This window comes from Delphinus delphis, chromosome 8, assembly GCF_949987515.2.
Source record: "Delphinus delphis chromosome 8, mDelDel1.2, whole genome shotgun sequence".
Lineage (NCBI taxonomy): Eukaryota > Metazoa > Chordata > Mammalia > Artiodactyla > Delphinidae > Delphinus > Delphinus delphis.
The window spans coordinates 83,051,149-83,067,731 of NC_082690.1; the positions used below are offsets into that span (position 1 = coordinate 83,051,149).

The window sequence follows — 16,583 nt, forward strand, 5'->3', positions numbered from 1 at the left end:
TATAATTGCTTTATAATGGTGTGTTAGTTTCTGCTTTATAACCAAGTGAATCAGCTATACATATACATATATCCCCAGATCTCCTCCCTCTTGGGTCTCCCTCCCACCCTCCCTATCTTCACCCCTCTAGGTGGTCACAAAGCACCGAGCTGATCTCCCTGTTAGCACTGCTTTTTTAAAAAAATGTGATCCATCCTAAACCTACCATGCCAGACATTAGGTTTTATATACCAAGTGCTTTTCTTCATTTATTTTTCATTTTTTGCTGCACATTTCATACTTGGACATTGTTAGTAATGGTAATCGTATTTACACTTTAACCTAGCTGATCTTTTCTAATATTTGTGCAAAACAATCTTCCTATATCCTCTCCTGAATTAAAGCAGATTTTCAAACTCATTTTTTCTGCTCTTCACAGAATGCAGACACATTCTGCTAATCCAAAAGCTTTCCGATTTACCACTAACTTCCTGTTTGAGCAGCCCTCACGGAACATTCCACTTTCAATTTATAGTTCCCATCCAAGATTACCTTTATTTTTTTCCTGGGTGAAAACCAGTACCAAGCGTTACTCATACATTTAAAATGATGCTCCATGTAAGTGACCTTAAAATGCCCCATATGTCTTCATTTAACAGACATCTATTCACTCTTCCACGTCCTTTGACCACATGCTGCCGATATATGGGGTTCCTTTCCTAAATGGTTTCCACTTATCCAGATCATTAGCAACTTGCTGTGCAATGAAACCATACAATGTTTGCTTTTAAAAATTCTTTTCTCTCCCCACCTCCCTCACATACACACACACACACACATAGGGGTAACTATTTTCCTAGACTAAGTTTTTTATTCACCTCCCTTCTGTCCCTTTCTGCTTCTCCCCTTCCACCCTGATATACCACCATAAAAAAAGACAAGAAAACAGACAGACAAACAAACAAAAAGAGCCATCACAAAACTACACAACTATTACTTTCCAGGGAAGAAAATAATATTTATTGAGCATTTACTGAGTGCCAGGAACTTAACATACATGATCGCATTTTAATCCCACAAAACATACACAGAGCAGTGAAAAAATTAAGGCTTTGAGGTTAGACTTCCAGTTCTGCTACTTAGGAAATGAGTGTCCTTGTGTAGTTATTTAACTTCTCTATTTCCATCATAAAACTTCAATTTTATCATCTCCCAAATGGAGGAAGTATTACTTTCTTTACAGGGTGGCTGTGAGGCTTAAAAACTGTTTTACGTAAAATACCTGTATGTGGGTGATGCTTAAGGAATAGTAGTTGTTATTCTTTGCATACCCATTTCACAGATGAAACTGAGGCTCAGAGATGAAACAACTTGCTTAAGAAGGTAAATGAGTTCTAAATGATAAAAATGAGACGCAAGCTCACTGGGGACAGCTGCTTCTAAAGGCTAAAGCCTGCGGCCTCTATACACATACTGCTCCCCCCGACAGTAGGTAGAACAGGGCTGCAGCTGTTTAAGCTATGTCCAGCCCGAGGACCAGACCTTTCAGGGGGTGTCTCCCTGCTGGGGAGGCCCAGCCAGAAGTTTGTTAACCTGAGGAACTGATGTTTTAAGGAAAGAGGGAATCAGCAAGAAGAGCTCAGCCAGTTTCAACAAACCCTTCACTGTCAGAGGGAGGTCCCTGAGCACAGCATGTTTTAGTCCTGTCTCCCAACAAGCCTCCCACGGGCATACAGGTGACTCTCTGGGAAGCTGAGTGACATCCTCTGATGGCCCTCTTACAGAGCAGCCTAGAAGGGCACAGGGCCTTTCCCCTGTCGAGCGCAGAACACAGCATGGCTTTGATCACCGTGACTCTGTTGTGAAACAACTCTGGCAAGCAGGCAGACTCACCAAAAAGGGCAAAGGGGCGACCTGAGGCCATGCAGGTGAGGTTCCCGGCAAAAACGGAGCACTAGGTAGAAGTGGCAACCTCCGAGCTGTGGGCTCCGAAGCCCATTCACCCTCACTACGGATCATCAGGAGGATTCAAGGAACCTACCTGTGTAGTTACCTGGACTTCCTTGTGAGCACACCTGAGCTATAGGGTAAATGTATGCAGGAAGGCAGAGCAGCAGCAGTGCCTGGAACCCGGCAAATATGGGTCACAACTGTCAAAGGGACGCCAGTGGGCTCACCACTTGGTAATATCTGCAGAAATTCACATTACACTTACAATTCAAAGGATTAAATAAGAAATACATGTTTGCCAAATAGCTTGAAAATAAATGGTACAGAATCTGTATGGTTTTAATTCAACTCAAAGAATTCAACCATTGAGAACTCAACCACTGAGAAAAGAGAATACTACATGTTTAATAACTGGTTTCTAACGTCCAAAGGACATTCTGAGGGCCCACTCGGTTTAGCTTCCAACCAAACTCACACTTTACACTGGCTGCTTTTACTGTAGCTTGAAGACGTAGTCTCCAAATCTAATAGAAATTTCTGTATCTATTCAGAGCATGGGGATAAGGCAAATGAGGTACAGAAATGACAATTAAGAGTCTAAAAATACTGTTTGAGCCTTTCTTTGAAAATTCTCGCTGCCTTCTAGGTAGGTCTGTCCCGCTGCTCCCTGACCATGCTCACCTGGAGAGATGCCGTGCACTCTATCTTTCCGAATGTTCGGGAAGGATCTAGACATGTTCATGAAGAGCTCAGGGACGTAGGTTAGTGCTTTGTTTGGTTCCACTTTGCTCTACCATCTCTAGCTGTCCTTGCAGATTCATGGCTATGCTCGATCTTGTCTTGGAAATGTTTTTTCTTTTGCAACTGGGTGTCTCATAGGTGTGGGCCTTCAGTCAGGCAGCCACAGACACATCTTTACCACTACCACCCTCATTCATTCATTCAGCAGAAACAGACTGAGCACCCACTGTGTGCCAGGCCCTGGGCTGGCCTAGGGTATGCATGGAGAACAAAGCTGACAGGGTCCCCGCCCTTGTGGAGCTTAGAGCCACTATATCCTCTCCTTCCCTCCCCCAGCAGCAACTCTGGGTTAAAAAGGAACCTGTCAGTGTAACATGAGAAAATGAAAGAACACCCAGCAGCGAGCCGGCAGGGTCTCATCGTGGAAGTCCAGGTCTGCCTGCAGCATGGTGTGTGGGTCCACACCAGCCCGACTTCCGTGGGGAAGCACGGTCAGCACTTCCTTCTCGGTGCATGTGCCCGGGGCTGCCGTGTCTCTCAACTGCTCCGTGGTGCTTCAGAGGGAAACAGCCATGTACACCCGATACTTGCCCCTCTAACGTGTGTGCAGAGGAAACGGAAGTTGTCGCCATGGAACAGAAACACCAGAGGAGCTGATCCATGGCTTATGACGCACAGGTATAGATCCTCATTTTTTAAACCCTAGGCTCTGGAGCACACCGTGCAGAAGATCATTCTTTTGTTCTGTCCCCCCAACATCCCATTGTCCCCCCCGCTTCAAGCACCCCATCACTGAAGCCTGAGAGCTCCTGAGAGGACTGGCCTGGATTTCTGTGTGTCCTTTTTGCAACTAGATGGGAACAGCCAAGGCTTCTAAGTGGCCACTTCCTGAGTTGCCTCAGGTCAAGGAGTAGAGTGACATGTGCGGTTACTAGGATATCCCAGCTCAGCCTCAAGAGCTCAGCAAAGGAAGGCGGGATTCTAGTCCTATTTCTCCCCAAACTAACTTTGGGCAAGTCGCCTTTTCTGCCAAAACTCGACCTTGGTTTCTTCTGTCAATAGGAGGCAACACCAGGCAGCACTGTCACGACGTACAAGCACTTGTAAATGCTGGCTACTATTAATAATTATTATGAATATATGCCCTTTGCCTTTGAATTGTTTAGAATTGGTTTTAAGTTTTAATTATTTAGAATTGTTGTGAAGCCCAAAGGAGATAACACATGTACAAGCTCTCTAAGTGAAATATATCATCCAAATAGAAGTTTACTATCGTCGTTTGCTAATTGAGTTGGTCTCTCAGAATGTGCAGGCAAAAATTTAAATTATGCCAATGGCTGATATTAAGCATAACTGAATGCCCAGGAACACTTCTATACCCCTCTCCACGTTCGTCTATACGACCACCACCAACACATCAGCTAAAGGCACACGACAAGCAGGCGGAAAGGTATGAGTTGCCTCCAACGTCCTAAACTCCACATAAACCAGCTTTTGCCAAGGTATGTACTGATATGGCTAGCAATGGGAGGTAGGAAGCAGGCGGACAGGGTTTGCTTTCTCCTTTTCCAAATAAACAGCGCGGTTGTTAAACCAGAAATGAAGCTGATCCTGTGCAGCTTTCAGAGCAGTCAGCTGCATTCTGAGGCAGGCGAAAATGTAAACAGAGCCTGTAATTCTAGAGCAGGACAGACCCGCCACAGGTTTCAGAATGGGAGAGTCCGTGGGCCTCACGCCAAGAAAAATGAAACGTTAGCCTGGGCCCTGGAACAGAATCATGTAGAAGGAGAGTGCGTATTTGTTTAACACACACACACACAGACCTGTTTCTGTGCCAATACCTTCCTGAGCCCTCCTGAAGAAAAGCTGGAATCCCTGAAATCGTGGCACAGAATCAGTCTTGTTTGTGCAGTCCTGTTCTTTAGTGTGAAAGGACTTTCCTGCTGAACGTGGAGATGTTTCTTTCTTTTCTTCTTCTTCTTCCCTTTTTTTCTTTTTGGCCCAAGTTAATTACTAAGTATGACTTGAAAATAAAATAAATGAGCCCATTCCACCCATCCCCAGATCTGAATTCTATCATGAGTTGCCAATTGGTTTTCTCATCCCCTCACTCAGTATCTGCTGTTAATTTTTTCGCTATTGCAAGAACTTGAAGACTGTCAGCGAAATACATGATGCATTACAAACCTTACAGTTGGAAATAAAAATATCTGACGCTTTCTGAAGGGTAAGCTTACAGTACCATTGTGCTGATCAGAACAAGGAAACGTGAGCAACCTTGTAGCTGTTTGGATGCAAACACAATTATAAAGGCTGCAGAGAGTGGAATCAATGCTTAACTCCCACTTTGAAAAACGCTGAGAAAATTACATCTGAAGGAATGGACAAAGTCAACATGTTGATGATCCAAAATGAGGGGGAGAGAGGAAGGAAAAAAAAAAATACCCTGCACACACTTCCTTTGAAAATGCAGCTCAATGGACTTTCTCTTGCTATTTCAGCCATTTTAGAATTACACTGCCTAGGCTCGATCTAATTTTCCTGCTGCAGAAGTTAAGGCACTTCCTCTACAATTACTAAATCTGACAAATTACACCTGGGTCTACTCTAACATGAGAAAGTGTGCTCTTTGTTCCTGACCCCTTGGTCAGCGTAGAGATCAAATTCCTGGACATTGGAAAGCCCTGCTCATATTCATTAAAAGTCACAGGAGACTAGCTCTGCGTTTCTGTTCAGGAGGGGAACAAGGTGCACTGCTGAACAATACAACTGCCACACTCAGGTCGGAGCAAGACAGACTTTTTTTTTTACTTTTTGTGGCTTGGCTGCCGATCCGTTTGCACCTGGATTTATTTTTCTACGTAAGCATCTTAGTAGCCAAAGAGCAACTGAAATCAGAAAAAAGAAGGGGCTAGTCGATTTTTAAATGCCCAGTCCCACGAGTGAGCTTATGGAAATCTACTTGCACTAAAATGCTGGCTACAGATCCAGTAACCAAAGATACAGAGATGATTTCAAAACGCCACCTCCCCTCCACCCTGACCAGACAAGCAGTGAATTAGCACAAATATCAGTGGTTGATATTTGACAGATTAGAATTTTGTCTCCTTTTTCTGACCACAGTCAGCCTTTGGAAAAGACATTTTTGGGATCAAAAGTTGAAAGTGATCACGAAAGGAGATCAGGAAGCACCTCGGTGGCAAAAAATCAACACAAGGAATACAAGAAATCCACGAGCTGTGCTGCTATGAGAGCAAAGTCCTGGGCAGATCTAACTGCTAGGCCACACAAGACCCTCTTCTGTCCCCCAGAGAGGGAGGGAAAAGTGTAATAGGAGAAGTTAAGAAAAACTGTGACTGAACTGTTAGTCCCATGACAATACATCACGCCTGACTCCTTTCTTCACGATTCTTCGAAGAATGAGGTGCCGAAGGAATACATACAGAAGCCACAGAACCGGGTGGAAGGCCTCCTGAGGCCGGGCTGCCCCTTGAGAACGGGTCAACTCTTGCCTTCCTTCCAAGGGAGCACCTTTCTTCCAGGATAAGGCACCCCATTTACAACTTCTTCAGTGTAGACCGTTGGATTTTCCCAGACCCAACAAACCACATCCAAACCCTCTTCTTTGCCAATCTAATTGGCACGACAGTGTGCTCCAATTGCAAACACACATGACTGCTCAGGATTGTTGTAAGTTATTTTCCACATACAAATTCCTCCTAAATTGTAAGTTAGGAGACCCTGCGTTAATTCTCTCTGGTCTTTAGGAAGGTTTTTCAGCGGTGCTACAAGTTATAAACATGTAATGAATATGAGCTAATACACCTTGTTTAGAGTGAAACTGAGTCACAATCCACATTTTGTAAATACATGAGTTAACGAGCTCTCTCCCTGGTCAGACAGCAATTACTTAAAAAAAAATTTTTTTTTTTGATTGAAGTCTAGCTGATTTACAAAGTTGTGGCAATCTCTGCTGTACAGCAAGGTGACTCAGTGATACACATATAGACGTTCTTCTTTTATATTCTTTTCCATTATGGTTTATCACAGAGATGGTAATTACTTTTGAGAAACCTGTGACAGGATGGAAATCCTTAGTATCAAGGTTCTTATTTTGATTTCTGTTTTTAAATGAAAACCACTAGCAATATCAGTAAATCAGAACTTAATATTCCCTCCAGAAAAGTTACAGGAAAAGCATGGAAATCAAAGTTAAAACCATTCACATTATTTTGGAGTTGGAGTATCTGATGGGTTACTAAGCAGATGTCCACCTATGTGTGAATCTTAGGATGGAAAATCCTTATGTCTCATAGGAGACGAGTAGCAGCTCTAGTATAAATTCCACCCCCCCCAAATTTGCTTCCAGTCAAATTCTTAATAGTGAAAGAAGCTAAAAATTGTACAAGATATTAAAATAATCAAGCATGCCCGCAACTATGTACGCTCTTTAAAGATTCTAATTTTGGTGACTATTGAAGTGAGTGGCATCAGAGAGAAAGTGGGGCAGACCTCACTACCCCTGTTTTACAAAATAGAGAAGGGATTTGTTGTGCAATCAGCAGAGACTGAACTAAGGCTAGAAGCCAGCCCATCTGACTCCTAGTGCAATTGTCTCCATGTGAAGGTGGACAAAGGTACAAAGTACATTGGAAACACCAACCCTGCTACATCAGTAATAGCTAACACTTATCCAGTACTTACTCTATGCCAGGAAGTCTTCTGCATGCATTAACTCACTTATAACAACCATGAGAGAGAAGTAATATTGCTATTTCTCACTTTAGAGATGAGAAAACGGAGGCATGGAGACATTCAGAAAAATGCCCAAGGTCCCAAGGCTGAATAAATAAGTAGTAGAAATGGGAAAATCTGTTCTCCTTGCATAGAAATGCTAACATAGGCATTCCTAAATCAATGTTCAGATTACAGCAGTTCTGAGAATATTATTTTTTTAACTATTTTAATTATTATTTTTAAATATTAATACTAATTTTCATCATAAAAATATGACAAAATTGCAATTTCCTCTTCATCAACCCCTGTATTCTTGGTAAAAAGACAAAGTATCAACAATTCCTATGGGTGAGATAAATTCCATTTAAAGATCTCCCTCATTGTAAAAAGAAAGGAAATAGTTCAAACTTTCTAGAAATCCCAGTAAACTGTGTGTAAAAAACAACTTCAGGGTAACATTTTAGAAGACTAATGCTGAGTGTTTTCTTGACTTTACCAGTTTCTCCAATATTAAAATAAAACATTTTGAATGAGATCAATCCAGTTCAGACATAAACTTTGTCCGAAGTTTGTACCACCACCAAAACCAAATTACGCCCCGTTACTTCCCACGTTGGAACTATTATGTTTTGTTATTTCTTGAGATGCTACACGATCTGCCTCGGAATTCAAAATCACTCCCTCATGCATCACAGCCATAACCTGGTTGAGCTAAACCCTATCCTAAACAGATCTGGACCTGTTCAGATAATGGAGGAAGCTTGCTGTCATCACACCAACCACCGTCAATCCAGGGAACCTCTGAAAGTCCTGTCTGTTCAGGAATGGGCTTAAATGTTCTGGGCTCTGAAGACTTTTCAAAAATCATCTTAAATCATTGAAAAAATCATCTCAACTCCAAGTAGAGCTTCTCTACCAATTAGAGGTCATTTCTCAACTACTGCATAGTCATTAAGAAGTGAGCTGTGAAGTTGAAAAAGCGCTCTCTCTCCTGCCCTTTACCCAGAAATGCTGATATCGACATCCTACATTACCCCAAGATCAGCTTTCAGATTATTGCTTGAGAGGGCTAACTTCTGCTGTTCGTTCTCTTGCCCTTTACCACCTTGTCACATATAAAAAGAACTAATTGACGTGCATTCATAAAGCTGGATATAAACACTGCAGATTATAACCACCAATTACCACAGCACTACCACCACCACCTCAGGCATACCATGTACCCTGCAGCAAGACTGAAATTAGGATGCTACCACTTAGAATCCGTGCGATTCTTGAGCAGTTACTTAACCTTTCTGTGCCCGAGTTTTCCCATCTGCCAGATGAGGATCACAATAGTGGCTGTCTCTTAAAGGTAGCTTGAAGAAAATGAGATAATAGGTATAAAGGACCTAGTGCCTGACATTTGGTTAAGTACTCAATTAAGAGTTCAGAATCACGGTCAGGTTGATTTTAAACGGAAATATACTTCCTGTATCCACTCATCAGTCCTTCTGGACTGATGAAAACCAAATTTGGCTAGAAAACCAAATGACAGGAAATATCTCAACTTTCTCTTTTACAGAAGACAATCCAAACTGTTGAGTGGGGTGGCCAATCTGAATTCACTCTGTCCTTTTCCAGCCTTATCCGCAACTCCTAAGGCAGGACTGGGATACTTTTCCAGGTTAAGTGAGTAAAGATTAGTTTTTCTGCTCTCTATACACACAGGGCTCTCAAAAAGTAAGAAAGCAAATAAAGAAAAATCCAAGACTCCTCTGCTACTGATCTTCTGATCTAACACTCCCATTTTAGAGATGAAAAAACTGGCTCTAGAGGCTAAGTGACTTGCTCAAGTTCCCATAAATATCTCGTGGCAGAGCTAAGGCCTCAAAAATGGTAATTGTTATTCTAAGCAAATCACCAGGCGCTCTTCTCAATCCATTGCAAACATCACCTAATTTAATCCGCATAATAACCCTCTAAAAGTAGGTATTATTTTCACTGAGGTTCCTTCTCTATGAATTAACTTCTTCAAATCCAGACAGCTGACAACTGACAGAGCCAAGGTCAGAATGTTTCCTTGTCTGGTCCCAAGGAATACACGCCTGCTTCGAGTTTTCTAGAGCTGAGAATTTCAGTACTGAGAATTCTAGGACTGAGCTCTCAACCGGTAACTTCCAAACTGTCTGTGCTTCAGTCTTGTCTGGGGAGCTTTAAAAATACAGGTCACTGGGCTCCACCTCAGGAAGGAGAATCAGAGTCTCAGGGGGATATGGCTTCAAAATCTGTATTTCTTCAGAGTTGGTCAGGTGATTCTGATGTGTAGCAAGATTTGAGAAACTCTAATGTAAGCAAGATATTTTATGAGTGCTTCCAATGTAAAACGAGAAGGGAACGAGTCACGTAGGCTGATGGAATGTTCAGAGTGGCTGAATCTGCATGAAGGGTAACACAGTGAGCTTCCACCAAATCCTTCTGTGTCCCACAGACACACATGCAGCCCCGGTCGCACAAACAGACACGTATCTACCAAAGCCATGCTCCCGTTGACCTTGCCTAAAGAAATCTGCATCACAATGAAAACAACAAGCATCGTGTTTTGCAGCAGTGCCGAAATATGTGTTATGTCCTAAATACAGCCAAAAGGTTTCTCTTCATCTTTATCCTTTTGGTTTAAGGCACCTAAGCCAGAACCATGCTTTCTGAGTGCTGAGCTAAAAAAACAGAGGGGAAGACTGTTGGAATGAACACTTACCAAGGTGCACCGTATATCCTGAATCCCTTCACTGTTACCTCCGAGTCTTGTAAGTAAATACTGTTTGTCAGGAGGGACTGAACGTTGTCAAAGTCCTCTGGTTTCAATTTGGACACAGAGGGGAAACGGTAGTAGTCCTGTTTAACAAGGTCTGCCATGAATTCCTTATCAAATGTCAGTTCATGATTCCCAGCAATCACTATTTTATATTCATAGGGCAGGTTTCCTGAAATAAGAAAAAAAAAGCACCAATTAGCATGTACATTTCCCATCACGAAGTACAACTGCAGAGACTGCGTGGTTAGCAGACAGTATCCCCAAATGAAATAGCTCACGCATTCCTTTCTATTTCCATGGGAACCGAAATTTATGACGACTTTTTTATGCTAACAAAAATGACAATAAACGGGAGATAGGAAGCTGCTCAGAAGCTAAAAAGCTACTGAGGAGACATTAAGTTTGCTAGTTTCATTTCCCTTTTCTGGCTGCTACAGAGTCACTGTGATGAATCCACACTGTGACGAATCCATACTTTATAATTATCCAGCAAAAAGTACTTTAATCACGAGCCTTAAAAAGGTCTGGACTTGGTTTTGACCCTTAAAAAATAAGCCGACCAACTATTCTTAACAACTCAGATAACTGCTAAGATTTTTTAGTGTAAGCTTCATACAAAAGACATGGCATAGCCAAGCACTTCACAATTTACATAAATGAAAGGAACTACACGGTACAATTGCATACGGCAAGTTAAAGTTTACCTTTTGGCTTGCGAATAAAAAGAACATTAAGAATGGCCCCCTGATTAGAAGGCTAAATTTCCTCCCGTTGGGGTGGGAGAAGAAACTGTAAAGCTTAACCCCCTTTTAATATTTATGGTATGGAAATGTGAGTTCTCCATGTGTGTTTTTTATGCAGAAGTTTCCCGATCAAAATGAGATAATTCTGGGAAGAAGAATGAAAGCTATAAAGGAAAACCCAAACACCAGACTTCTGCATAGATTTATAATGTTTGAATAAAGTACGGACCATACATATTAATAACTCACCGTGATGCTATAAGAACCAAAATCCAAAGGGAGATAGTGCCGGGCAGCTGCCCCCATCCTGAAATTAATGCCTTTTTCTCTTCTTTGTCATTATCCATCCCTCAAGCCTCGCCACTGGGCAGGGGCTCGTTTTATTTTATTTCATTTTATTTGGAGGAGGAAAAGGGCGGGACGATGGTGCCTATAATTCCAGCTTCCTGAGACTCCTAGGTCCGATGCAAAATTAATGTTGCCTGCTATTCCAGGAAGAATGAAAGTTACCACTAGCAGGAAATGGGATACATTTGTTGTAAGAATTGGTCCTTACCAGCAAGCCAGAATCAATGATTCAATTAATGGAGCTTATAGTGGGGGAGAGAATTATACTGTTTGGAAGGGAAGGCAAGTTTTGTCATAGGCCCACTTGGATTTCAGCAATGCAAATTGCTGAAAAATTGTATAAAAATTATTAAATTTTTAAAATTTAATAAAAGTATTAAAATTGTATATATAGCATGTGGGTTAAGGGGGAGACTTAGGAGAGAGGTGAAAGCAGTCAGAAAACAACACTGCAGAAAGACGAAACCGAAAACATTGTGGCCAAGCATCAATAGATATCCTTGATTATTAGCCCACAATGCTCTGTGAAATGCCTTTGGCCTCAGTTATTTGCAAGGCTACAGTGAAGAGCTCATAGAAAATAGGAAGCCTCTCTTAAATGCATGCAGAGCTTATAATCTGCACTAGCATAAGGCAATAAGACTGTGATGTATGTTGCAAGCTACTTGGATAGAATGATATTTTGCACAACTCCCTGCACTTAAAATACAGATGAAAGATGTATTAAGAAGGCTGCAAATTCCCAGTACTGCACATGCTGGAAGTTTTTGAGATGCCCCACAGTTTCAACATCATGGCTCTGTGAACACACTGGCCTGAAACTGCATCCCCAGACTCACCTGTGCTCCCAAGGCCGGAACGGGCTGAAATGTTTTCCTGGACAGTAATCTGCTCCAAGGCAGGTCCTACCTGCGTGAACCTTTGAGCAACTCTATTTGTACAAGTCATGCTTTAGCTGCTGGTCCTCCTCTAATCATTCATGATGATGGACTCGCTGTAAACCCTGTCTTTATGTACACTGCTCTTGCAAGAGGCCTTGGCTTCTTGTTTTTTTCCATTTCAGAGATTTGGTTCAGGGATGGAATGGGTGAGATGGGGAAACAAGGTGAAGGAAGTACATTTCTCCCCTTCAGATCAGTTAAGAAGAAAAAAAAAAAAAGTAAAACTGCTGCAAAGTAAATCTTTCTCAGGAAGGCAGCCTCTTCAGTGTCTTTTAAATCAAATTTTGGAGACTCAGCATAAAGAAGTAGCCACCAAAATGAACAGCCACAGAAAATCGTGATGATATTTACGCATTGCCAACAAACTCATCTCTTTCTGAGAATCCAATAGTAGTTTCCAAGTTCCGTCCTCTGTTACCTATGTTATGAGATTGTCTGACATATTTTTTTTGCTGAACTGACCTTTCATCTAATCTGCCAACCTTTGTGTTTTATATGCAAACTGTCCTGTTACTTGATGGCATTTTTGGTTTTTTCCAGACTAGATTAATTTGGAAGGCTCTCTAACTTCTCGTTATTCAAATAGCATTATTTTAAAATTGTCAGACAAAGAGGTGCCTGCCTTTATCCATTTTATTCAGATCAGGCCATCGAAGCTGACCTGCCTGAATAAAAAACCAAGGCCGTAGTGCAGTTATTCTAATGTGGAAAAATTCTTGCTTTGAATGACCTAAAGAATTCTACCAACTAACCAGTTCTATCTTTCCTAAGACACGGTATATGTTCTATTGGTAAGATACAAGATTATTTTAGGTGGAATAGAGATGAACTTCTGACAAAATGTCAAGTAGTTTTGTATGTTCTAAAAATGCATATTTGGAAAAATACAACAATGCAAGTAATGATATATGGCTTCATTTTTCACTTCTATTTTCATTTTTCTATTTTCGTATATAAATTAAGAGATGATTCAAAGAAAACTATTGAGCAAATAATAACACAGATAATTCACAGATATGGCAAAGTGATGACTAGCAAGTGAATGAATGTAATTTGGGAAACTAGCCCATCAATCAGTTCAGTTTAGAGCTACTGATCATAAGTAAGACGATAAGCTCTTGGAGGCATCAATTAAGTCTTATTCAAATCTGTATCTCCTACTGTATCTATATCACATAAATAGATGCTCACTTAAAACTAATGGATAATGGAAGTCAGCTGGGTCCTCCCTGCTATTCTACAATTCTAATCACCCTATTCTCTTGCCACTGCCTATTCCCTAAGCCGCTATCACAAAACTTTTCCAGGTTCCTCTCTAGGTACCAGGCTCCTTTTGACTCTGCACTTAGCATACAATACGTCCTCACCTCAAGAGAGACTCTCTTCATTTCCTTCTCTTCACTTTCCGATCACTGTTTACATCTTCTCATCTTTCTAATAATTGGCCTCTTAATCCATTTCCTGCCACTGGCACTTTAATTTTTCAGACAACTCTCTACGATATTTTGGGTGTCTTTATTTCTCCTCCTTAGTGAGTTTATGTTTACCCACCCCAAGAAAATAAAAACAAGCAGCTCTTCACTCACACACACACACACACACACACACACACACACACACACTCCTCAAATGCAATCCTAAACCATCCCTAACCTTACTTCTTCTTTGAGATGTTTCCTCATTTTATTTCTAAACTTCTGGAAGGAGGATTCTAGAAGCTTGCAGCTGGTATGCCAAATTCAGCCCACAGATGTATTATAGTGGGCCCTCAACTGTGTTTTATTTTATTTTCTTAGTTGAACTAACATTTAGAAATCAGGAAATATCACACCAAAAATTCAGGGTTTCTGGCTTCTTTTGGAAGATAAAAAAATCAGGCGATACTGACCTCAGTCTGCTGCAGACCTCCTCATTCCCTGTTACTTCTCACACCTTGGCCCACTGATCACGACTGTGTTGCCTGATGGGCTACCCTACTATTAGAATCGGCAACTTAGACATAAATGGCTACTCAGAATGTACCCAATGCAATCTGCCTTTGTTTCTGTACTCTTCCAAAAGCTTCCCTGAATGTCAATAAAAACCTCCTAAAAACCAAAGCCAAGCCTTTTTCTCCATCCTCATCTCCATGGATGTCTCCGCAGTGACATCCCTGTCTGACAAAGCATCTCTTCCTGGATTAGTGATGCTGGACTCTGCCTTCTCCCCCTCCCTCTCCGGTATTTCCTTTCCTCTCTTCTTCCTCAACTCCCTTTGCGTCCCACCTCATTCTCAGCTGACCCATTACACTTTCCCTCTTCATCTTTAATTCTATGAATATTATTTAATATTTTCTTACTGCATGTGTCACACTTCTATTCTCTGCAATTTAATTTTCAAATTTTTAAATTTTATTACAACTTAAACTGTGGAGGCAGCAAGAGGGTAAGAGTGGGGCCTCTGCAGGTTTCATGACATGTTAGCTGTATGACCTTGGACAGAGCCCTTATGTTCTCTATGGTGCGTTAGCAACACGGGGATAATAACTGCATCCACCTCATAGGTTGTGTTCAAGATAAAATGACATAAAGCTTCCAAAGCACATGTGTGGTATGGAGTAAATAATCAGCGCAATTTATTATTTTACTCCATTTTTTTAGTTTTACCCTTTGCATGTGACTTGTCTCCTCCTAGACTGTAAGGTCCTTGTAGGCATGGATTGTGGCTTGTGGTTCCTTGTTTGGCCCAAAGTTCCCAGTTCAATACCTTCCCATATGGCAGGCACACAATAAGTATCTGTTGAAGGAATGAATGAACCTCTGCAAGACTTACCAGGAACTTCCTAAAAAGAATTCCAGGAATGGGCTTGTCATCTTGAGCTATATGACAAGGCTTAAACCAGTACTGGGTTGTCCTCCAAGTTTAAGCCCTCCTGAATCGCTAGTTCAATTAAAAACAAACAAACACAGTTGGGGGCCAATTCTAATACATCTAATTTGGCCTACCAGCTGCAAGCTTCTGGAATTCTCTTTCCAGAACTTTAGCAGTGATATGAGGAAGCATCTCCAATCCAGTCTAGCCAAATCCTCTCCAATACACTGTTTTTAAACTGCAGTTTCTTCAATACAAATGGGGCGAAAATAAAAATACTACCCCTAGGGTTTGATGCACATTAAACAATATACTGCATGTAAAGGTTTGCACAGTTTCTCACACTTTATCATCATTCAATAGATATTAGCTGTGTTATAATAATTATTATAATGATTGCCCTTCCCAGTTGCCAACCAAGAAAATATTAGTTTATCCACAAATTGGATCACACCCTGGTCACATTGCACAATGTCATTGCCTTCAAAGAAAAACATGTGGGGATGAAAAAGAAAACTTTGATTTTCCAAAGGCAGAAACTGGCATGGTCCAATGTATCCTTCAAATTAACAAAAACATTACCAGGGTCATTAAGATATCTGGATCTGAGGTGATGGTGGGTGGACCTACGAGGCCTTCAACCTATACACAATGCAAACCTAGCTGCCTCTGTCGAGATGCTTCTAACCTTGAAAATGTGTGCCCTCAACACATCACTGCTTTCCTCCTTCTAACATCCAGTTACCTATCTCTTCTAACATTTACTGATTGCCAAAAAATGGGCCAGGATCGGCCCCTCATTCACAAATGAATAGTGTAACCTGTGGTAAGTAACGCCCAGATTCTACTTCTCTCAAGAGTGACTACTCATTTGGAATATCCCTAATATCTTCATAGATTCAGATGAAGGTACTCTTCGATGAGTATATAGAGAGGAACAGAAAAAGAAAAACTAAGATCTTTGGCTATGCACATGTCTGATAAAGCTGTGACAACTTTAAAGCAGACACACAGCGGATTGTGTCAAGGTCAGCCTCCCTTCCTTCCCAAACTCTGGACATTTAATGTGTCACTTAAAGCGGCTCCCATGTTTCACACCCTGAGTGATTTGAAAGCTGTGCTCTGTAACCCTCCCCGGGGCTGGAGCAGGGCGATGTGAGGAAAGAGACAGGGGGGAGGGGAGGGGCCTGCTCCCATGTTCACCATAGCAGCACTGCTTTCCTTTATTTTACGATTTGGGGAAAGATTTGATTCGAAGAAAGTTAGCCCTGGCTTAAAAATATTAAAAAGAAAAATCACTGATGTATCCAATTCAATTTTACTAATGAAGAGAGTGAGTGCCAGAGAGGTGCTGTCACTTGCTAAGAAAAGTCACAAGTCAAGCTGGTGGCAAAAGTGGGACAAGAAAAGCTCTTTGCCTCCCCTGCTAGTATTCTGTCAGGTGAGCCCAAATCTTTTTTTTTTTGGACACATGATTTATTTATTTATTTACTTTTAACA

General features: G+C 41.4%; 1 protein-coding gene across 3 annotated transcripts in view; it reads right to left on the minus strand.

Annotated features, from left to right (window-relative positions):
* MPPED2 (metallophosphoesterase domain containing 2) overlaps positions 1 to 16,583 on the minus strand; it is a 173,966-nt gene that overhangs the window by 74,985 nt on the left and 82,398 nt on the right. For all 3 annotated transcript variants that reach the window (XM_060017367.1, XM_060017366.1, XM_060017365.1), the window contains one exon: positions 10,145 to 10,370. In XM_060017367.1, the coding sequence (XP_059873350.1) occupies positions 10,145 to 10,370 (226 nt within the window). The remainder of the gene's footprint in view (positions 1 to 10,144; positions 10,371 to 16,583) is intronic.